Source organism: Tachyglossus aculeatus, chromosome 11, assembly GCF_015852505.1.
Source record: "Tachyglossus aculeatus isolate mTacAcu1 chromosome 11, mTacAcu1.pri, whole genome shotgun sequence".
Taxonomy (NCBI): Eukaryota; Metazoa; Chordata; class Mammalia; order Monotremata; family Tachyglossidae; genus Tachyglossus; species Tachyglossus aculeatus.
In genome coordinates this window covers 5,910,271-5,934,341 of record NC_052076.1, presented here as the reverse complement: position 1 = coordinate 5,934,341, position 24,071 = coordinate 5,910,271, and the positions used below count along the sequence as shown (strand labels likewise).

Here is a 24,071-nt window from a genome sequence, read left to right as displayed (position 1 = left end):
GTATGGGGATCCTGGTCTGTGACCCCTGGCCAGGGAAGAGGGTGTCAAAGGAGTAAGCCATGGCCGAACCAACTTCCAGGAATGAAATTTCCCTCCCCTCTTATTTGCCCGTTGCTACCTTAAAAGCCCGGTAGGTCACATCTGGCAATTGGCCTTTCCTCATGTTTCAGACTTCCCCTTGCCGGGGGGGAGCCGGAGATTGCGCATCTGGGCGTTCAAACATACAAAGGAATTGCTGGAGCAGGGAACAATCCCATCCCGAGAGGGCCGCACTGACCAGACAAGATGCACTTTTAGGAAGCGGGCCGGGAGATCTCCAGGAGGAATCTCACAACTCAGCGGCTGGAGGAGGAAGAGGAGGGGAGAAAGAGGAGGAAAAGGACAAAGAGCAGACAGAGGAGAAGGAGTCGGGGGCACCAAAATGAAACCTCAAGTTTCTTCTCCCGTGATCTGCTTTTTTATACACACTCTTGTGCTTCGAGTTTCGCCTCCTACTGCAGCCGCCCCGTCGCCTATCATCAAGTTTCCAGGAGATGTCTCTCCCCGCACGGACAAAGAACTGGCTGTGGTAGGGGTCTTTCCCTGTGTCAAGGGGGTGGCGATGGGGGTGGAGGGGGTCTTTGCCCAGGGCCAGCAGATTGCAGCATCTTCTGCCCTCCCTCTGATTCCCTTAACTGCCTTCCTCTGCTAGACTGGAAACTCCTGGAGGACAGGGATCCCTTCTACCAACTCTACTGTACTGGTCTCTCCCAAGCGCTCAGTACAGTGTTGCTCACACAGTGAGTGCTTCGTAAATCCCACCGATTGTGAGCCCACTGTTGTTGCCAAATTGTACTTTCCAAGCACTTGGTACAGTGCTCTGCACACAGTAAGCGCTCAATAAGTACGATGGAATAAATGATTGGTGTTTGATCTGGTCCCAGAGGACTCCCGGAATTCTCTCCCGGGGCCGGGGGAGAGGGAAGCTGGCAAGATTGGGGAGGGAAACTTTTCTAGGGGAAGAAGGTAGAAGGGAACTCCCCTGTCCCCCAAATCTTAGCCCTGATTCTGAGGGGCCTAGAGGCGTTCAGAGAGGCTGGGGTCACATTGTTTACGTGGTAACCTCTTGCTTTAAGTGAGCTTTGTAGACAATTACAATGGGCTGGGGGGCTCGGGCTGTTGGAGGGAGGTAATGACCAACTCGGACTGTCCAGAGGCTGGAGTCTCTGGTCTTTTCCCTGGGTGCAGTCACTCACACACTCACTCACACTCAGTCAATCAGTGGAATTTCTTGAGTGCTTACGGTGTGCAGAGCTCTGTATTAAGAGCTTGGGAGAGTCTAGTGGATTTAGCAGACACTACTAAGTGTACCCCTCCAATCCCCTCCCCGCCAGGCCGGGGCTGCTTTGCGGGTCCGGCGGATTCCGGGTTTAGGGGTGGGGGAGGGTGGGTTGGGTGGACGGGGGAGGAGCAGGAGAAATGAGACGCAGACGAGTAAATCAGTCTCGTGCCTCCTGGCAGGAGACCAGGAGTGGAGTTTTTAACTGTTGCAGAACTTCTGAGTACATTATGGAAACTTCTCCCAACTTCCCCTGCCCCGCCACCCCAGTCATCCCGGCCTGCCTTGCCCTCCCCCAAATCTGGGGTAGGGGGGATTAGATTGGGGTGGGGGGGACCCGAGGCCTCCCCTTTTACTCCCCATGGCCCCTGCCAGAAGCAGACAGTAACCAGGGAACACAGGCCAAGTCAACCTAAACAAGGAGGCTTCCCCTATGCCAAGCTTTGCCAGGGGTCCAGTCGATGCCTGCCACCCCCCTGCCCAGTTCCAGGGGCCGAGTTCCCCCGTAGTTAAAGTCCTACCCTGGGCTTCCCTGGTCCCCAAGTCTGGGAAGGGCTGGGTGAATTTGGGAAAGCAGGGTAGGCAGCGCCCGGCTGGGATCTCAATCCATCGATGATATTTATTGACTGCTTATGGTGTGCAAAGCACTGTACTAAGCACTTGGGAGAGTACAATACAACTGAGTGGGTAGACATATTCCCTGCCCACAAGCTAGAGGGATCTGTGAGCCCCATGTTAAAACTGTGAGCCCCATGTGGGACAGGGACTGTGTCCAACCTGATTTACTTGTATCTTCTTCCCCGACACTTAGTACAGTATCTGGCACATAGTAAGTACTTAACAACTATCACAATTATTATTATTATCTGCCCACTTGGTCCCCTGCCACCCCAAAGAGACGCCAGAACATCTCAGGCAGAATAGGAAGCGATATTATAATCCAGATGGAACAGGAAGTGATGTCATTACATGGAGGGCCATGGAGAAGGCAGATGGATTTGGGGTCAGATTGAGGTGGCCCCCCCAGAGAAGAGACATTTTGTGAAGGGATCTGGTTGCCCAGGGCCAGTGATTTGGTCAGAGGATGCCAGGCCAACCAGGGACCTTAGTAACCATGAGCTCTAAGCGGTACCTCCTCGTAACCACAACGGTCAGTGTGTTTGGTTGGGGGTACACTCTTGCTATTATGTGTTGCAGCAATATCTGAACACATTCTACGGCTGCCCCAAGGAGAAATGCAACCTCTTTGTGCTGAAAGACACCTTAAAGAAGATGCAGAAGTTCTTTGGGCTCCCAGAGACTGGGGAGCTGGACCAGAACACGATCGACACCATGAAGAAGCCACGCTGTGGGAACCCAGACGTGGCCAATTACAATTTCTTTCCCAGAAAGCCCAAGTGGGATAAGAACCAGATCTCATATAGGTCTGTCCATCGTCCACTTTGGGCAGAATAGGGGCTGGGGATGGGCTGGCATGTCTGGGTGGTGGGAAGGTGGGGGCGGAGAGACAGCCCACAAAAGAGGAGGAAAGGCAAAGCCTGGTAAGGGGGAGGGGAAGAGTGGCAAGACTGAGCACCATGTAAGCCTTAAAGATATCAGGCAGAGAGACTGAAGGAAACATAATAGGCTCAGCGGGGATGAAAGTGTAGCAGGAGAGTCCAGGAGAGGGTATCGCTAATAAGATAGCAGCATGGCACAGTGGATACAGCACGGGCCTGAGAATCAGGTCATGGATTCTAATCCCAATTCTACCACTTGTCTGCTCTGTAACCTCGGGCAAGTCACTTCACTTCCCTGGCCTCAGTTACCTCTTCTGTAAAATGGGGTTTGAAACTGAGAGCCCCACGTGGGACAGAGACTCTGTCCAACCCAATTTGTTTGTACCCAACCCAGCGCTTAGTACGGTGCATGGCACATATAAGCGCTTAACAAATACCATCATTAAGATAAATACCGTTCCAGTTGGAATTGTTTCAGAGCAGACACTTTGAAGCATTTTAATCTTTCTGCTGAGTCCCTGGTCTGGGGACTCCATGGTGGCTTGGGGGCTGGGCCACACCTCACCAATGCAGGTGCCAAAGACCAGGTGCTGCCCAAACACTGGTCCGAGCTGAAGAATAACTCACCATGGCTGAAAGGAACACCACAGCCAGGACTAGGCCAGGGCAGCCCAAGCCAGGGAAAGGGGTGGTGTTGGGAGCCCGTGCATTCTGGGATATGTTTCCGGTGACAACCCCCCTCCCCACCCTCAGGATCATCGGCTACACCCCAGACCTGGACCCAGAGACAGTGGACGATGCCTTCGCCCGTGCTTTCCAGGTCTGGAGTGACGTCACCCCACTGAAGTTCTCCCGGCTCCACGATGGGGAGGCCGACATCATGATCAACTTTGGCCGCTGGGGTAAGCAGGGTGGATGTGGCTGAGCAGGGAAGACCCGGGGTAGGACAGAGTAGACTTAGGGCTGGGTGGTAGGGACCCAGGTGAGTCTGTAGATGCTGGAGTTGGGAGTGTGGACACTGATGTAGATGGGTGGATGGATGGACTGGAGAATCCCAGAGTTGCTTTGGTCCAATCACACAGATGTCAGGCCCGAGCATCTGCCCAGAGGAATTAATGATAGCACTAGTGGTTTGCCCAGTGCCACTTGCTCTGTCCTCTCCCTGCCACCTCCATTCCTGCTAGGGCCCAGGGCGTGCTGAGCAAGTCAGCGGGCAGGTGGTCAGCATGGCTGCAGGGTGGGCAATGTGGTTGGCGGAGCAGATTGGATGCTGGGGTGATTAGGGTGGATGTGAAGGTAGAAGAGGTGGTGGATTGGGTGAGCAACATAGACAATGGATCAGGCAGTGTTGTGTTTTTAGACTCCGTTGGTGAGAGTGACCCTAATGCAGTCAGTCCTGTGGGGCTGGGAGAGAAAGTCCAACCCATCCCCTGCCTCAGTCTGAGCCTCCCACCCCTTCCGTCTGGGACCTGGGGATTCCTCACAAGGCACTCCAGGCTTGCCAGGTGCGGCTCCTGGTAGGTTCAGACACAAGTGAGGTCCAAGGGCTGGGGATTGCCTCCTTGGAGGCTCTAATCCCCTGGACCCAGAGTCCTGCCTGGGCCAGCTCAACTCAGGGCCAGTGGCCAGAAGACAGGATGGTCCTGGAAGTGGGCATCAACTCTGGGAGGAGGGGGGGAGGTCTCCTTTGGTGAGGATGGAGTTGCCAGTGAGGTGGGTGGGCGCAAGTCTTCCTCAGAGGGAAGGCTCCTGGTTGGGCTCTTTTCTGTCCTTCCTCACGGCCAACAGTCACTCACGGCCTGCTGAACTCCTCTCTCTCTCTCTCTCTCTCTCTCTCTCTCTCTCTCTCTCTCTCTCTCTCTCTCTCTCTCTCTCTCTCTCTCTCTCTTTCTCTCTCTCAGAGCATGGGGATGGCTACCCGTTCGACGGCAAAGATGGCTTGCTGGCTCACGCCTTCGCCCCAGGACCCGGGGTAGGCGGAGACTCCCACTTCGACGATGATGAGCTATGGACTCTGGGCGAGGGACAAGGTAGGGAACTTGGCCCCTCCATGCCAGGGAAGGGAAAACCACCCTAGGCCTTGTCATAACTAGGCCGAGAAACACCACCGGGAGTCAGTCAGGTCTAGCCATCCCAGGATTCCAAGCTGGTCATTGTGCGCCCACTGGAATTATGAGTCTGGCTAGACCTGGGGGTTGGGGGCTGGGACGAGGAGGGGATGGGATGCTAGGCAGAGACATAGAGACAGACAGGGGTCCCGATGTTACCCCTTCCCCCAACACCTGTCCTAGTCTGGGCAACACTGCTGTCCCTCTCCCGTAACCAGAGGGGTAGGCAGGCGGGCACCCGGGAGCAGGCAACATATGAAATCTTGACCGGCACTGGCAGTGCCCACCTGCCAAGTCTGATGACACCAATTTTGTCAACCAATTGTGCTACACAATTGTACACCAGCTACTGTGTATCAGGCCCAAGGCAAAGTTGCCTAGTGGATAGAAAACAGGCCTGGGAGTCGGAAGGACCAGAGCTCTAATCTCTGCTCCACCATTTGTCTGTAGGGTGACCTTTGGCAAGTCACTTAACTTCTCTGTGGCTCAGTTCCCTCATCTGTAAAATGGAGATTAGGACTGTGAGCCCTATGGGGGACAGGGACTGTGTCTAACCCATTATTTAATATCTACCCCAGGGCTTAGTAAAGTGTCAGGCATATAATAATCGCTCAACAAAAAGCTTTATTATTATTATTATCATTATTTTTATGAGCCTGCATCCCTTACCGCCACTGCTGTCTAGGGAAATTCCACTCCCAGGAGGGAGTTGGTCCAGGGCGGGCCTTTCTGAGTCTCCAGGTCAGGGGAATCTGGGCCCCAGTGGGACAGGTCAGCAGAGAGCCAACGCCAGAGAGGGCCACCCTGTGGCCCCCGGCCTGAGGCGGCCCTGCGTCCTGTGAAGAGGGGGGTCCGACGCTCTCCACCAGTGACTCAGGGGTGCGGTTCTCTCTCCCACGCCGCAGTGGTCAGGGTGAAGTATGGGAATGCTGATGGCGAATACTGCAGATTCCCGTTCCTGTTCAACGGCAAGGAGTACACCAGCTGTACCGATGCCGGCCGCAGCGATGGCTTCCTCTGGTGCTCCACCTCCTACGACTTTGAGTCTGAGGGGAAGTACGGCTTCTGCCCCCATGAATGTGAGTCCCCTCTGTCAGAGCGGGGCACCCCGGCCGGGGAGAGGGAGGATGCTACTAAGGCAGCGGGGCAGGGGCTCGGAGAGGTCTTGGAAGAGGCATGGAGCTGAATCCTGGAAGACCATGAATTATGAGGCCCAGGCCAAGTCCTGTTGCAGCTCCTCGAGGCTCCTCTAATTCCAGGGCTGGGACTGCCGGGGCCACCAGGCCTCGGAGACCGAGATCGGAAGCGGTGGAAGGTGGTGGGTGGGTGGGCTGTCCTGGAGAAAGGGCTGATAGGAAACATACCAGCTGGCAAAGGTCAGAGGGCAGCGGAATACAGCTGTTCGATCCTGCCTGGCCAAAGCGTGCTGTATTCCCTCTGGGTGTACAAGGAGTTAACCCTGAAGGACGCCCGGAGTCCTCCCTGCCTGGCTGGGGCCTCCTCCCCCAAAACGTCCCCCTAGCAGAGAGAGAAGCTGTGGCTAAGGGCCCGCGGGGCAAGGGAGGGAGAGCTGGAGGGGCGGGCGGCGGGAAGGGGATGGATGGGGCTGGCGTCACGTCTGGCAGATCTGAGGCGGCTCGCTCACAGATGGTCCTTGTTAAGCACATTGCAGTCAGCCGCCGGTTCGGGATTCCAGAACACCATTTTGTAGAGTCGTCCTTCTCTGGGAGCTCGGCCTGCTCGGCCGGCTGTCTTCCCCGGGCAGCTGGACCCTTCCCACATACCAGCCCCAGACCATCTCCCCAGGGCCCCCTCCTTCCCACAGCCTCCATCTGAGGAGCAGGCTTAAGGCCTGGGGTGTCTCTGCCTTTTCTCTCCCTCCCCTGCGGCCTGTCTCTACAAGGGGTTGGGCAGAACCCCAAATACTGGAGCTCCCCCATCCCTGCCCAACCTTCCCAGTTGTCCCAGTCCCCCAGAAATGCCTGGGATAGAGAACCAGGAGGCAGAGAGCTCCCTTGGTCTCCCTGGCAGTGTGGCTCTTCCTACATCTCAAGCTGGACAGCACTAGTTCTGGGGCACCATTTGTGTCTCTGGCTGGGTAGCACCAGTTGTGTGTGTCTGGCTGTGTGGCACTGGTTGTGCATCTCTGGCTGTGTGGCGCTGGCTGTGTGTCTCTGGCTGTGTGTGTCTAGCTGTGTGGCACTGGTTGTGCATCTCTGGCTGTGTGGCACCGGTTGTGTGTCTGGCTGTGTGCCCCAAGTTGCGCATCTCTGGCTGTGAGGCATCGGTCATCGTCTCCAGCTCTGTGGCGCTGACCTCCTCCTCCTCCTCCTTCCCTTTCTCCTCCTGCATCCCCCGGGCGGCTGCAGCGCTGTTCACCATGGGGGGCAATGCGGAGGGGCAGCCCTGCAAGTTCCCCTTCAAGTTCCAGGGCTCCTCCTATGACAGCTGCACCACAGAGGGCCGGACAGACGGCTACCGTTGGTGCGGGACCACCGAGGATTATGACCGTGACAAGAAGTACGGCTTCTGCCCGGAGACTGGTGCGTGTGACCCCGCCCTCAGCCCCCAGTCCCTGCCCTGACCCATCTCACTGCCCCCTAACCCCAACTCCCAGCCGACTACCACTACTCTAGCAAAAGCCAGAGGAGCCGATCAATTAATCAATCAATAGTATTCATTGAGAAGAAGCAGCGTGGTTCAGTGGAAAGAGCACGGGCTTTGGAGTCAGGGGTCATAGGTTCAAATCCCGGCTCCACCAATTGTCAGCTGTGTGACTTTGGGCAAGTCACTTAACTTCTCTGTGCCTGCTACCTCGTCTGTAAAATGGGGATTAAGACTGTGAGCCCCCCGTGGGACAACCTGGTCTCCTCGTAACCTCCCCAACACTTAGAACAATGCTTTGCACATAGTAAGCGCTTAATAAATGCCATCATTATTATTACTATGTGCAGAGCATTCATTCGATCATATTTATTGAGCGCTTACTATGTGCAGAGCACTGTACTAAGTGCTTGGGAGAGTATGATATAACTTAGTTGGTAGATGCGTTCCCTGTCCACAGTTAGCGTTCAGTGTAGAGGAGTCTAGCTACAGTGTTGTGAATGGAATTTGTTAAGCACTTAACTATGTGCGAGGCACTGTTCTAAGCACTGGAGTGGATATAAGCAAGTTGGGTTGGACGCAGTCCCTGTCCCTTGTGGGGCTCACAGTCTCAATCCCCATTTTACAGGTGAGGTAACTGAGGCCCAGAGAAGTGAAGTGACTTGCCCAAGGTCGCACAGCAGACAAGTGGCAGAGCCGGGACACCATAGGGGTGGAGTTGGGGGCTGGAAAGGTGCAAATAATGATAACCATGGTAATTATTAAACCTTACTAAATACTGAGGCGCAGCATGGGCTAGTGGATAGAGCACAGGCCTGGGAGCCAAAAGGTCCTGGGTTCTAATCCCTGCTCTGCCACTTGTCTGCTGTGACCTTCTCTGGGCCTCAGTTACCTCATCTGTATAATGGGGATTTAGACAGTGAGCCCCATGTGGGACGTGGACTGTGTCCAACTTGATTAATTTATATCTACCCCAGTGCTGAGTACAGTGCCTGGGAAATAGTAAGCGCTTAACAAATTCCATTAAAAAAGTACTAACCACTGGGATAGATAAAAGATAATCAGAGTGGACAAAGTCCATGTCCCACATTGGGTAAGAGTAGGGACAGGCAGGAACTATTAGGACCCTTTTACAGATGAGGAAACTGAGGCCCAAGAGGCTAAGTGATTTGTCCAAGGTCATAGAGCAGGCCAGGGGCAGACCTGACACTAGAATTTTGGCTCTTTCCGCTAGGTCCCGCTGCCTCCTGTGTCTCCCCTCAGAATCAGGGGCCTGGCAGGGTACTCTGTTCTTCTCTCATCAGTGCTCAGTACAGTGTTCTGCACACAGTCAAGCTCTCAATAAGTACCAAGGACTGACTGATTGGCAGAAGTCAGGGGTCAAAAGTCAGGCTGGGGCAATAGCTGTTCTCCTGATCCCCCATCCAGACTCCTGGAAGACACTGACCCCCTCATCCCCCTTAATCCCCTGGAAGTCCCCGTCTCCTCCCCTCAATCAATCAATCAATTGTATTTATTGAGTGCTTACTGTGTGCAGAGCACTGTACTAAGCGCTTGGTAAGTACAAGCTGGCAATCCTCCACCCTGGGTCTGCAGTGCGTGCCCCTTCCCCCTCCCCCCGTACCCCACCCCAAGTGAACCTCATCCTCCTGTACCCCTCAGCCATGTCGACAGTCGGGGGGAACTCGGAGGGAGCCCCCTGTGTGTTTCCCTTCACCTTCCTGGGGAACAAGCACGAATCCTGCACCAGCGCCGGTCGCAGTGACGGCAAGATGTGGTGTGCCACCTCCGCCAACTACGACGACGATCGCAAGTGGGGATTCTGCCCAGACCAGGGTGAGTCCCCGCGGGAGAGCCTCGTATTGCCCCTTGCCGCCGGGGGGTTCCCAGTGATGCCTGGAACTCAAGAGGCTTACCGCTCCCTGCCCTTCCACCCGGGTTCTGCACAGGTTACAGCCTGTTCCTGGTGGCTGCCCACGAGTTCGGTCACGCCATGGGCCTGGAACACTCAGAGGACCCTGGGGCCCTGATGGCCCCCATCTACACCTTCACCAAGAGCTTCCGCCTGTCCAACGATGACATCAAAGGCATCCAGGAACTTTATGGTAAACATTCCCCCCACCCCACCCCGCCCCATGGGGAGACCACGGGGGCGGTGGGTCAGGGAGGTGTCATCTGTGAGAGGGGCTTGGGTTCAGAGGAATCCACTTCTTTTAGAAATAGAAAGAGTGTGGACCTGAGGGGTCAGAGGACCTGGGTTCTAATTCTGGCTCCACCACATATCTGCTGTGTGACCTTGGCCAAGTCACTTCACTTCTCTGGGCCTCAGTTATCTCATCTGTAAAATGGAGATTCAATACCTGTTCTCCTTCCTATTTAGATTGTGAACACTTTGTGGAACAGGGCCAGAGTCTGACCAGATTATCTTATATCTTCCCCAGCACTTAAAACAGTGCTTGACACACAGTAAGCACTTAAAACATACCACAATTATTATTATTATTATTATTATTATTATCATCATCATCTTCATCATCATAATTTTGGCCCTGCCACTTGCCTGCTGTGTAACTCTGGCAAGTCACTTCACTTCTCTGTGCCCCAGTTTCCTTATCTGTAAAATGGGGCTTCAAAACGTGTTCTCCCTCATATGTAGAATTTGAATTGTGGTTGGAGTAGGGACTGTGTCCGGCCTGAGTATCTTGTATCTACCCCACCACTTAGTGCAGTGCTTGATACATAGTAAGTAAAGGTTTAACAAATACCATGATTATTATTATTATGCAGCCTCAAGGTGCTCCTTGAAATACCCTTCTCCCTGTCCAATTGCATTACATGTTTCTCCCTCCTGTCCTACCCAGGCCCCTTCCAAAACACCCCCACAGGTGACCAACATAAACCAATCCCATATGCCTCTCTTCTCACCTATTAGCTGTCGGCCAATTGTTGTTCCTGTTGTGAGCCCCCTTCCCAATAGGTCTCCCCAGAGAGTTGTTAAGTCCCCCCCTCAGCAGGTTTTTTCTCTTTGATGGTATTTGTTAAGCACTAACTCTGTGCCAGGCACTGTTCTAAGCACTGGAGTAGATACAAGCTAATTAGGTTGAACACTGTCCCTGACCCACATGAAGCTCACAATCAATCCCTATTTTGCAGGTGAGGGAACAGAGGCACAGAGAAATGAAGTGACTTGCCCAAGGTCTCACACAGCAGACAAGCTGGGATTAGAACCCAGGTTCTTCTGAGTCCCAGGCCTGTGTTTTGTCCACTAGGCCAAGCTGCTTTTTTGTGTTTAGGGAAGTGTAGCTGGTCACGTAAAACTTCTCAGGAAAGCACTAGGCCTCCCTCTTTCCCCTCATCCCCACAACCACTGGCCAGGCTGGGAGACGAAGGGCCTGGTCAGGGAGCCTGGGGTCAGAGGTCACCTCTGCTCATTCCAGGAGGATCTACCGACTTTGTCCCTGGCCCCAGCCCTACTCTGGGCCCTGTCACCCCGGAGATCTGCAAACAGGACATCGTGTTTGATGGCGTTTCACAGATTCGGGGTGAGACGTTTTTCTTCAAGGACAGGTGAGTGCCTGTGCACCCCCCCATACCTCTCATCTGTCTCCTTTCCCCCTTCTTCCTGTTCCCCTCCCCTTCTCTTTCCTCCCTTCTCTGCCCTCCCCTCCGCCCTTCAGGGCAGGCCCTGCCCAGGGAGATGAGAGCCAGCTGTGAGGCTGAATCATCCCAATTTAGCCCCCCTGGACATCCGCTCTAATCTGTCCAGATTCCTGTGGCGGAAAACGAGCCCCCAGAGCAAGATCACGGGCCCCTTGCTCATTGCCACGTTCTGGCCTGACTTGCCAGAGAAGATCGACGCGGTCTACGAGGCCCCCCAGGAGGAGAAGTCTGTGTTTTTTTCAGGTAAGGGGGGCTGGAGAGGCAGAGGGATGGGGCCTGGCCTCCCTTCTCTGCTGACACAAGCGTTCGGGAACACCCCACTCACCCACTCTGCTCCAGGCACAGTGAGCGCTGCCCATTCTGGTGCTTAGTACAGTGCTTTGTGCACAGTTAGCGCTCAATAAATACAATTGAATGAATGGTGATCCTGACAGATTTCTATGCTGTGGTGCCCCTATTGGATGTCAATCACTGTAAGAGGCTATCTCGTAGTATGAGCCAAGTCCTGTGCTAAGCGCAGGAGTAGAAGCAAGATAATCAGATCAGATACAGTAACTGTCGCACATGAGAGTCACAGTCGAAGGGGGAGGGAAATTAGGTATCGAATCCCCATTTTATAGATAAGGAAATGCAGGCACAGAGAAATGACTTGTCCAAGAGCACACAGCAGGCAAGTGGCGGAGCTGGAATTAGAACGCAGGTCTTCTGTCTTCCTCAGTCTTCCCCTCCATCCCCTCTCACTGGTGTCTCAGAATTTCACTTCGCCCCCTCCCAGTCTCCTCTCTTGCACTTGGATTTGTGACCTCTGGACATTTGAAATTCACCCCATGCTGTATCTCACAGCATTTGTTTATGTATCTTTATATTAGAAATTATCTATAGTAATGTCTCCCTCCAAACTGTGAGCTGATTATGGGCTGGGAAAAGGTCTGCTAATGATGTTGTACTCTCCCAAGCTCTTAATACAGTGCTCTGCACATAGTAAGTGCTCAATAAATACCATTGATTGACGAGTACGGTGAATGAATGTGGGGGAGTAGAGCCCGGGGCTGAAGTAGACCTTCTTCTGAGGGCATTAACAACTCCATCTCATCTCCAAGCAGAGATTCATTCATTCAATCGTATTTATTGAGCAGTTATTGTGTGCAAAGCACTGTACTAAGTGCATGGGAGAGTATAACATAACAACAGACATATTCCTACCCACAATGAGCTGAAATCCAGGAGGAAGGAGGGTGGTCATAGTGAGGATGCTCCCTACTTCAGAAAGACCTTTCCACTACATTTCCCTCCCACACTAGTCTGTTTTGTTTTGTTTTTTAATTGTATTTGTTAAGCACTTACTATGTGCTAGGCACTGTATTAAGCACTGGGGTAGTTACAAGCTAATCAGGTTGGGCACAGTCCATATCCCACAGGGACTCTCAGTCTTAATCCCCATTTTACAGATGAGGTAGCTGAGGCCCAGAGAATTTAAGTGACTTGCCCAAGGTGACACAGCAGACAAGTGGTGGAGGCGGAATTAGAACCCATGACCTCTGACTCTCAGATGCAGGCTTTATCTATTAGACCATACTGCTTCACAGCAACATGGCTCAGTGGAAAGAGCCTGAGTCAGAGGTCATGGGTTCTAATCCCAGCTCCACCACATGTCTGCTGTGTGACCTTGGGCAAGTCACTTAACTTCTCTGAGCCTCAGTTACCTCATCCGTAAAATAGGAATTAAGACTGTGAGCCCCGCGTGGGACAACCTGGTCATCTTTTATCCCCCAGCACTTAGAACAGTGCTTCGCACATAGTAAGCGCTTAACAAATGCCTTCGTTATTATTATTATTATTGTTATTATTATTATTATTATTATTACTATTATTACTACTGTTATTACCACCACAATTACTACTGCTTCTGTTGCTGCTGTATTGAACCCAAGAACTAGATAGGTCGGGGTGAAATGCCTCAGCTGAGGGGGTGGCCAGGAGGCTGGGGGCTCTCCGGAGGGTTGGTGACAGTGTGTGTATGTGTATGGGTTTTGTCTCGCACCAGGGGATGAGTATTGGGTCTACGCAGCCAGCACCCTGGAGAGGGGGTACCCAAAGAAACTCAGCAGCCTGGGTCTTCCTGCTGACGTGACACATGTCGATGCTGTGTTTAACTGGAGCAAAAACAAGAAGACATACATCTTCTCGGGAGAGAAGTTCTGGAGGTAGGACGGGTCACCAGAGGGCCAGAGCCCGGCCTTCGGCCAGGTCACACAGCGGGAGGAGAGCTGGAGTGTAGCCAGGGCCCTCCCAGACCACAACCGGGCCCACAACTGGGCCCTCAGCCCAGGCAAAGCGGGAGGCGGCTAGGCCAGAGCCAGGCCACAGCCCGGCCACCTCCAGGTCACAGAGCCAGAGGACGGCTGAGGTGGAGCCAGGGGCCGGGAAAGACCGTTTCCTGGCAGGATGTGTGTGGGCTCAGTGAGCTCCTGAAAGGCAGAATGAGATGGTCCAGAGGGGAGGCCTGGCTTGGGGGTGGTTAAAGGTCCCCTGAGAGTGTGCAGGAAGATGAGGTGCTGGCGGTTTTCTTGCTGACCTCAGGTGGCTGGGTCCTGGGTGTGTCCTGCCGCTGCTGTCTATGTGACCTAGATTTAAGAGCCAGAATTAGGGGGCTGAGCTGGCTGCTTGAAGCTGGGAGCTGGTCTGAGGAGGGGAGGTGGGTTGGGGGCACATCCCCCTAGACCGTAAGCTCACCGAGAGCAAGGAATGTGTCTACCGTTTCTAACATCGTATTCTCCCAAGCACTTAATGTAGCGCTCTGAACACACTAAGGGCTCGATGTTGATTGATTGAGAGAGGTGGGAGCCAGAGGCTGGGGGATGGCTGGAATGGAGCTAGGCTCGTTTGGAACGGATGGCCCAGACTGAGCTGAGAGATCGCACTCCTTGGTGTTCTCTGCCATAGAACCCACTGTCCTAGAGCTGAGCCATCACCACGTCACTTTTAAAGCAGGAAATGTCCACTGCTGTCTTCTTTTCGTATATCATTTGTATGGAATCTGATAGGTGTCTGAATGCTCAGGGATTTCTCCTGCTCCTCACCCTGTTCCGGTCCATGTGGAGGGAAAACCCTCTCGAGAAAGGGACAGGCTGGTCTTGGCCTTGCTGGCTGCTGCCATGTGGACAGCAGTCTTGGGCCTGACTAGGCTGTAAGCTTGTTGTGGGCAGGGAACCCTATTATACTGTACTCTCCCCAGTGCTTAGAATACAGTGCTCTGCACACAGTATGCCCTCAATAAATACCATTGATTGGTTGATTAATTGACGGGGTCTGGAGGCCAGGGTTTAGGAGGATCCAGAAGTTCCCGGGACAAGGGAGAGTAGAGGGTATGTAAGAGAGAGACCCATCGTTCAATCAGTCATTGGTATGTATTAAGCACTTGTGTGCGGAGCATTGTGTTAAGCTCTTGGGAGAGTACAATGCAGCAGAGTTGGTGGTCAGATATAGTTCCTGTCCCAGAGCAGGGACACAGAGTCTAAGGTAGAAGGAGAACAGGTATTTAATAATTATCATTATTATTATTGTAGTATTTATTAAGCACTTACTATATGCCAAGCACCACACTAAGAGGTGGAGTAGATAAAAGATAATCAGATCAGTTACAGTCCCTGACCCACATGAGGCTTACAGCCTATGTACTGAGGACCTTCTGTGTGCAGAACACTGGGATGGGCACCTACTGAGGGTAAGACTGGAATTAGTGTCGATTGGGTTTGGGCTGTTCGAAAGTGAAGGACAGTGGGGAACTTGCAAAAGAAATCAGAGATGCTGTCCCTTCCCTAGTAGAGCTAATAATCACATCATTATAATAACTGTGGTATTCGTTGAGTGCCTGTGATGTGTGAAACTCTGGGGTTGATACAAGATAATCAGTTTATATACCGCCCTTGTCCCACACGGGACTCACAGTATACCTAGGAGGGAGAATAGGTATTGAATTCCCATTCTACAGATGAGGGAACTGACACACAAAGTAAAGTGACTTGCCCAAGGTCACTCAGCAGGCAAGAGGCAGAGTCTGGATTAAAACGCAGATCTTTTGACTCCCAGTCCTGGACTCTTTCTCCTAAAGCCACAATGCTTCTCAATCCCTCATGGGGAAGGCAGTGATTACAAACTGTGGTACAGCCCGCAGTTTAAACCAGAGAAGAGAAATGTAAATGGTAGGCACTAGGGATAACATTAATTCCTAAAAATCAATTAATAGGCAGATCCATGAGGGCAGAGGTGGCTGATGGGATGGCACAAATGGAAAGGTCAGAGGTGAAATTGTGTCGAATAAGTAGGCCCCCTTGAATCTAGAGCCTGCCTTGGTGACCTAACGTGTCTCCCCTTTGGTTCCTGTCCCCCACCGAAGTCCCCCAATAATTGTAGTATTTGTTGAGCTTTGTGAAGTTGCCAAACACCTCCCTAAGCACTGGGGGAGATATAAGATAATCTGATCAGATACAGTCCCTGTTCCCCAGGGGCCTCACTGTCTAAGGTAGAAGGAGAACTTGTATTTACCTCCCATTTTACCCAGGAGGAAACTAAGTCACCGAGAAGTTGTCACTTGCCCAAGATCACAGAGTAGGGATTAGAACCCAGGTCTCCTGATTCCCAGGCCACTATTCTTTCTATTGGGCCCGCTGCCCCCGTCAGTGGCTCAACCTCTTTGGGGCCCAACACATTTCCTTTGAAGAAATGAAACAGCTTCACTGTTCATTATCACTGCTCTTACAGAAATAATGGCCAGTTAGGAAGCAGGACACATCACACACAGTCTGAAATTTCCAGGCCTAAAACAGAAACCCCAGAACTTATTTCCAAGACCTTTCCAGGTCCAGAGATACTACCCATGGCCTAGTGGAAAGAGCATGGGCCTGGGACTTAGGAAACCTGGGTTCTAATCCCTATTCTGCCACTTCCTTCTCGACTGTAAGCCTGTTGTGATCAGGGAATGTGTCTACCAACTTTCTCCCAAGAATGTAGTACAGTGCTCTGTACACAGAAAGGGTTCAATGAGTGATTGTTGTACTCTTTCAAGTGCTTAGTATAGTTTTCTATAAATCCCACTGATTGTCTGCCTGCTTTTGGACCTTGGGCTAGTCTCTTAATTTCTATGTGCCTCAGTTTCTTCATCTGTTGACTGGGAATTAAATATCCATTCTTCCTCCCCGCTAGACTATGAACCCTATATGGGACGAGACTGTTTCTGAGCTGATCACCCTGTATCTACCTCAGTGCTTAAGCACAGTGCCTGGCATGTAGTAAATATCACTATCATAACAATAATACTTATTATTATTACTACCCAGGAGGTGAACAGAAGGGGGATCCTTAGAGTGGGGCTCAAAGAGTTAGGCAGGAGATCAATCAATTAATCAGTGGCATTGGCTGAACTCCTGTTGTGGGCCAAGTTCCATGTTAAATATTTGGGAGCATTCAACAACAGCAAAAGACATGTTTCCTGCCTTCAAGGAGTTTATAATCTAATATTTCTAGGAGACTGAGCAAAAACAGGGGTCATTGAAGTTACAGATGGAAGACTCTCTCTATTAGTGTTGGCACCATTGGCCTGGTGTTCCTGGAGGGTGGCCATCTTAAATGCCGCAGGCTTTGGCACTTACAGGCCAACTCAGTCACCAAGCAGAGTGAAGGGCCCCAAGCATAAATAACTCCAACTTCAGCCATGAAGCCAAACGAGCTTTCAACATCACATTTCTCACAACACAGGTCAAGCAGCTTTGACTAAAACCACCCAATGGAATTCATTAAGTGCTCACTCTGTGCCAAGCACCATGCTAAGCACTAGAGTGATTGGGTGCAGTCTAAGGGGTAAGGAGGGCAAGAAACATCCCCATTTTCAAATGAGAAAACTGAGGTATAGAGGTAAAAAGTGACTTGCCCAAAGCCCCAGCATCAGAGCAGGGGTTAGAACCTGTGTCTCTTGACTCTCTTTCCACTAGACTACACTCCCTCCCTTGACCCAGTTAAAGCCTGTGGGTTATACCACAGCTGGCTCACCCTGCTTTAAGTCCACGGCTGGCCCTTTCCAACTGAGGAACTGGTTCTACCAACAATATTTGGGGCCCAGACTCACCGCAACCCTCCCTGCCCTTCAGGTACAACGAAGTGAAGAAGAAAATGGATCCCGGTTTTCCCAAGCTCATAGCCGACTCTTGGAACGGAGTCCCCGACAGCCCAGATGCGGCATTGGACCTTCAGGGGAGCGGTAAGCCTCCGTCTGCCTTCTGACCTCTGACAATCCCCCTCACTCCAGAACCAGTGATTGCCCCCACCCCAGTCCCCAGGTCCCCGTGAACATGGGCACCGCTTCCGAGCAGTGGAACTTGGAACCCGGGCCAGAGGGGCAGGCTGATAGATCTCGTGAAACTCCCTTCCTTTTCTTCCCCTCACAGGGCACAGCTACTTCTTCAAGGACTGGTATTATCTCAAAATGGAGGACAAGAGTTTGAAGATCGTTAAAGTTGGCAGCATCAAATCCGACTGGCTGGGCTGCTGAGGTCTAAGGACGATTCATAACCCAATATTTGCTTCTATTCTTACTTTATGCCTTCTCTGTAATTAGAATTTAGATCTCAAAGCTTATTAATGGACCGGTCTGGAACCGGTTGTCAAAACACTAAATACTAGTACTCTGTAGGTTCTCGTGCCCGATAATTTAAAATACTGTACAGTTCGTTCCCGGCCTGGGGACCCAGAGATGTCTATTGTATGTACTCTCAAGTATGTCTCAGAGAACAGAGTCTGTCTGCACTTTGATATTCCATACATGCCCTGGTGCTTATAACCCATGTGGGAATCCTCCGCCCCATCTCTAGTTACCGACCGAGCACAATAGAGGCTCCAATAATTGTGGTATTTGTTAAGCGCTTACTATGTGCCAGGCACTGAACTAAGTGCTGGAGTAGATACAAGCAAATCAGGTTGGACACTGTCCCTGTCCCACGTGGGGCTCATAGTCTCAATTCCCATTTTACAGGTGAGGTAACTGAGGCACAGAGAAGTGAATTGACTTTCCCAAGGTCATACAGCAAACAAGTGACGGAGCCGGGAATAGAACCCATGTCTTTATGGCTCTCAGGCCTGTGCTCTATCCACTACACCACACTTGAGGCCTCTCTGGATGCCCCTCAACCCCAGAGAAATCTTGGCACGTTGTCGCAGAATTGCGTTGTCTCAACTCCTGGTCGTTTCAATGCCTTGGTTCAACTGTCGATTTGCTGTATGTAATTTGTTACTTCTTTTTTTCAAGAAAAAAACCCCACAAAATCTCTTTCCAGGACTGAAGGACTCGGGTTTTCAAATATTGTCCTATTTACCTACAAGCCAAATTGCGATTTTACTTGTTAGCATTCCTGTATGGTTTTATCTAGGTCCGTAGCCCATCTGCCTTGCTTCATACTGGGTCCAACTTGCTTATCTCGTGTTTTTCCCAGTGCTTGGGACAGCACCTGGAACATAGTAAGCTCTTAACAAATACTGCAGTTATTATTATTATTTGGACATGAAGAGATAAAGGGGAATGTCAACTGACATGAATAAAAATGTCCTCCAAGGAGGATTGGTGTGCTTGATGGGTTTACCAGCCATGCTGAAGAGAAACAAGAGGGAGGGAGTGACCAGGGCCAGGCTTGGGTCTAGAGTCTTCATAGCCCCTGCCTAGAGCAGAGGAAGAGGGCACCTGACTTGGGCCTCTGAAGGCCTGTGGAATCTGTTGAATGGACTGTACTTTCGGGGTGGGACCTAGCTGAACACATACTCTCTGGCATTAAGCACTGAGGAATAGCCGCAGTTCTGACAGGACCCCGGGAGCAGCCACGATGTCTGGAGGAGAGGCTGAGCAAAGCCCCTGTCCAGAGATTCCCATCTGCCGTCCTACCCTCCCACCAACATGATCTGTTCTTAGACACGAGTCCCACTTTCACCGAGATCTAGGCTGCCAGACCTCATCATTTCAGGGGACAAGAGTGTTCCAAGAGCCAAGATTTTTCCATTCACACCATGAGTTCTCATTGTCCCCTGTCCATGCAGGTGCCTGGTTTCAATACAAAAATGGTTGTCTTGTAGATAATTGTGATTCCGAATCATTAGATTCACCTATGTATATGTTTTCTTTCCCCCCTCACTCCTGTTCCCTCTCCCCTTTTCCCCCCTCTTCCCCTTTCTCCTTCTCTCCCTCTCCATGTCTGGTTCTCTTTCTCTCTTTTCCTCTCTGTCTTCGTCTCACTCTCTATCTCTGGTTCTCTCTCACACACACACACTTTCTCTTTGTCTCTTTCCAGCTCTGATTCTCTCCCTGCCTCCCTGTCTCTTTCTGTATATCACTTTCTCCCTCCTCCTAGGACCCCCAACCTCCTTACTCGCCTCAGAGGAGGGTTGTCAGGGGTGGAGGATTGGAGAAAACCTTGAGAACAAGGCTTCTGTTTAGGCTGTGAGCTGAGAGGAAGCTTCCTCTCAGGCAGAGGCGGTGCCTCTCCTGCTCCAGCTCTGAAACCCAAGTAGGCAATTGAAAGGGGAAGTCTGGCCCATTATGACGCAGTTTCAGAAAAGGGGGAGCATGGATTTGGTTCCAAGTCCCAGCCTCATTGCAACCGCACAATAAGCTCCTTTCAGCTAGATCTTTGGCCTTATGTGACCTCACAGCTGGTTGGTGTCACCAAAGTCAGTTATCCTTTGTACGCTCAAGTGGGTGTAGAGGGGTGGGGGTGGGGGTGGGGGGTGGGAGGGAGGGAATGTCTTCCCTTTAGGCTTCAATCTAATACCAAATGGTCATATTTATTGAGTGTTTACTGGACTAAGTGCTTGGGAGAGTACAAACTGAGTTGGTAGACACATTCCCTGCCCACAACAAGCTTACAGTCTAGAGGGATACCATCTAGGAATGTGTGGTAGGCTGGGGTGGATGGGGGTGAGATGGGAGATGGGTTTCATACCAGTCCTGGAGTGAGTTTAGTCGGTGGGTGGAAGGAAGGAAGTAGCTGGGCAGGGAGCATCCTATGCCAAACTCTTTCCAGTCAACCTCGCTGCAGGACTCCAGTTCACTCTGGGGAAGAGCAGAGCTTGTAGTGGGGAAGGGGTCAGGGCAGACCCCATCTTTGACTTATTACAGAAGAGAGGGGAGTCTGCAGGCTTTGCAAGAAAGAGGGGGTGTCAGGTTGCTGCCAGGGGAGGGTGGGGGCTGGTACAGGACAAGAAAAAACTCCCTCTTGACTAAGGTTGTTATGGGCAGGGAACGTATTTGCAAGTTCACTTATTCATTTGATTGTATTTGATTGTATTTATTGAGTGCTTATTGTCTACAAAGCACTGCACTAAGTGCTTGGGAGAGCTCTGTTGTGCTTAGTGACATGCTCTGCACATAGTAAGCACTCAATAAATACCACTGATTGAGAGAATGAAGGGCTTCCATGCTCTGAAATTTCTGGGATATTAGTAGTATTTTCCCAGAAGCAGACTGCTTTTTGAGATTAGGGGCAGACAATGTGGGGCTGGACCTCCAAGGTACATGGTCTAAAGCAGATTCTTCCAGCCCTGCTAACCACTACATTGTGTGGCCACAGCCCCCTGATTCAGAGAAGCTTGCCCAGATGGTGGTCAAGGCCTCTTGTAGATTTGGCCCTGGGGTGACCCCGGAAGGTGGTCTTGGGGAAGGGTCCAGAGAACAAGGGCAGATAAACTCCAGGCTGAGCATTCTGGATTGTTGTAGGTCCAAAGAAACCAGGAGATGAGGGCATCAGCCCAGGACCCAGTGTCAACAGGACAGGTCAGCGGAGACAGAGAGGCCGGACTGGTTTGGGGGAGCCTGGGAGTCGGAAGCCACGCTAAAGTGGCCTGTTGAGAAGCAGCGTGGCTCAGTGGAACGATCACGGGCTTCGGAGTCAGAGGTCAAGGGTTCAAATCCCGGCTCTGCCAATTGTCAGCTGTGTGACTCTGGGCAAGTCACTTAACTTCTCTGGGCCTCAGTTACCTCATCTGTAAAATGGGGATTAAGACTGTGAGCCCCCCATGGGACAACCTGATCACCTTGTAACTTCCCCAGTGCTTAGAACAGTGCTTTGCACATAGTAAGTGCTTAATAAATGCCATTATTATTATTATTATTATTACTGAAAACCAAGAGGCCAAGGTGGGAAAGCCTGGTAGCCCAAGGGGCCTTTATCTGCCCAAGATCACATCACATGACCTGTGCTTCAAAGGAGAGCTGACTAGCCCACTCCCCCATCCTTCCTGTCTAGCTGCGGCAGACCTCAGTCAATAGCTTTTATTGGGTCACAGTCTTTTAGACTGTGAGCCCACTGTTGGGTAGGGACTGTCTCTATATGTTGCCAACTTGTACTTCCCAAGCGCTTAGTACAGTGCTCTGCACACAGTAAGCGCTCAATAAATGCAATTGATTGATTGATTGGGTGTCTTACAGTGTGCACAGCACTGTACTAAGTGCTTGGGAGAACACAACAGAATTAGAAAGCACAATCCCTGACCTCAAAGGGTTTATGACCTAGTAGGGGAGACAGACAAATAAATTATAGACAGGGGAGTCGTGAAGTATAAATGAACTCAAGTGCTACCGGATAGTGAGAACTGAAAAAGCATTAACAGCATTGGAGGGATGAAACGTGGGGATATAAAGTGGGAAGATAAGAGATTAATCAGGGAAGGCCTCTTGGAAGAGGTGTGGTCTCAGAAGGGCTCTGGCAAAGGGAAGAGCAGTGGTCTGTTGGATGTAATGGGGAAGGGAGTTTCAGGCAGGGGGGAGAGCAGAGACAAATGAAACCCAGCAGGTAGAGTAGCTTGAGGAGCTCAGCCAGTGCCAGAGCTGGAACTGAGGGCCAGAGCCAGGTGATGGTCTAAAGTGGGTTCCTTCCAGAGTCCCTAATCCACCTCCTTTCATTCATTCAATCGTACTGGCCACCTGATTGCAGACAGCACTGGGGGAGTAGGATGGGATGGAGGGTGAGCTCCCAAGCACCCCCAATCCAGGAGGTTTGTCCAGGTGAGGGACTAATCTGTTGTATTGTACTCTCCCAAGAGCTTAGTACAAGCACTCTGCACATAGCAAGCACTCAAAAAATACTACTGATTGACTTTTTAGACTGTGAGCCCACTGTTGGGTAGGGACTGTCTCTATATGTTGCCAATTTGTACTTCCCAAGCGCTTAGTACAGTGCTCTGCACATAGTAAGCGCTCAATAAATACGATTGATGATGATGATGATGATTGATTGAAGGAGAGAAACAGATCCTAGCCACAGGGCAGAGGGAGCTGATGAATCCTCGGCATCAAGGAAACCCTGATCTGGTCAGCCCAAGGTGAAGAAACCACAGGGGTCTTCATGGTGTGAACATTTAAGAGTCTGTGGACTGTCCCAAACAAAAGTAATGAGCCATTTTATGTACATACGTTAAAAAGTTTCCACAGCTGTTTCCACACTCTATGAAATGGCATATAGGTGAACTTTATTCATTTTTCCTTTTGTATAGGTTTAGTCTAGTTATTTTCCTTTATATCTGTCTTCCCTCCCCCTCCCCCATATTAGATTAAGCCACTTGGGTGCAAGGGATTCAGATATGTATGTTGTAAGTACTTAATAAATGCTATTAATTGATAGATTGACCATGTGCTAGGTAGCTAACCCTTGGCATTTGGGCTTGAAAGAATTATCTTGAGCTCATTTAGGCAGACTATTTTGGCTAAGAAAGAGTGTCCTCACACATGCCTCCTGACTGGTCCAGGAAGCCTTCTGGATTTACCGCTGCTGACTGGGGTTCTTTGTGACCTTTAGATTTCCCTTTTCTAGGGAAAATAGGAATGGGGGTAAGAAAGCTACTTCACTAGGGGGTATGCCCTTCAAGGCCAAGTATTGCCCCTTATCCTACTTATGTGGGTCCTCTAAGGGTCTAGTACAGTATTCTATACACTATTGATAAGAATGAAAACTTTAGAGTTCTTTAGAGTATTCATTTGTTCATTCAATTGTATTTATTGAGCTCTTACTGTGTGCACAGCACTGTACTAAGTGCTTGGGAAGTACAATTCGGTAACAAATAGAGACAATCCCTACCCAACAGGCTCACAGTCCAGACGGGGAAGATTAGTTAGTGATGTTACCTCTGCTGTATCTGAAGCAGAGTCTAGTGGCTCCAAAAGCATTCATTTTGTCACTTAGCTCATATACATAAAATGGGTACTATTTTACTATAACAATTATTATAATTATATAATAGCATACTTACATAAGTATAATTATAACCACCTGCATGACCTAGGGCAAGTCACTTAACTTCTGTGTGCCTGTTACCTCATCTGTAAAATACAGATGAAGACTGTGAGCCCCAGATGGAACAGGGACTGTGGCTTAGTGGAAAGAGCACGGGCTTGGGAGTCAGAGGTCGTGGGTTCTAATTCCGACTCTGCCACTTGTCAGCTGTGTGACCTTGGGCAAGTCGCTTAACTTCTCTGGGCCTCAGTTACCTCCTTCATAAAATGGGGATGAAGACTGTGAGTCCCACATAGGACAACCTGATTTCCTGGTACACAGTGCTCTGCACACAGTAAGTGCTCAATAAATGTGATTGAATAGTAAGCGCTTAACATTCATTCATTCAGTCAATCATCATCATCATCAATCGTATTTATTGAGCGCTTACTATGTGCAGAGCACTGTATTAAGCGCTTGGGAAGTACAAATTTGCAACATATAGAGACAGTCCCTACACAACATTGGACTCACAGTCTAAAAGGGGGAGACAGAGAACAAAACCAAACATACTAACAAAATAAAATTAAATAAAATTAAAAGTCGTATTTACTGAGCACTTATTGTGTGCAGAGCACTG

At 50.8% G+C, this 24,071-nt stretch overlaps 2 protein-coding genes across 2 annotated transcripts in view; both read left to right on the top strand.

Moving 5' to 3' along the window:
- Nucleotides 1-236: 236 nt before the first annotated feature.
- Nucleotides 237-17,919, top strand: MMP2 (matrix metallopeptidase 2). Its single transcript, XM_038754690.1, has 13 exons — nucleotides 237-568; nucleotides 2,516-2,742; nucleotides 3,571-3,719; nucleotides 4,719-4,847; nucleotides 5,831-6,004; nucleotides 7,295-7,468; nucleotides 9,192-9,365; nucleotides 9,479-9,634; nucleotides 10,967-11,096; nucleotides 11,296-11,432; nucleotides 13,234-13,393; nucleotides 17,333-17,442; nucleotides 17,630-17,919. Exons 1-13 carry the CDS (start codon nucleotides 422-424, stop codon nucleotides 17,731-17,733), a joined length of 1,971 nt encoding a protein of 656 aa, XP_038610618.1. The 5' UTR covers nucleotides 237-421; the 3' UTR covers nucleotides 17,734-17,919.
- Nucleotides 17,920-18,357: 438 nt separating this feature from the next.
- The window catches only part of LPCAT2 (lysophosphatidylcholine acyltransferase 2), a 75,455-nt gene continuing 69,741 nt past the window's right edge, over nucleotides 18,358-24,071 (top strand). The window contains exons 1-2 of the mRNA XM_038754221.1: nucleotides 18,358-18,460; nucleotides 20,941-20,997. Coding sequence (XP_038610149.1) covers nucleotides 18,358-18,460; nucleotides 20,941-20,997 — 160 coding nt within the window. The remainder of the gene's footprint in view (nucleotides 18,461-20,940; nucleotides 20,998-24,071) is intronic.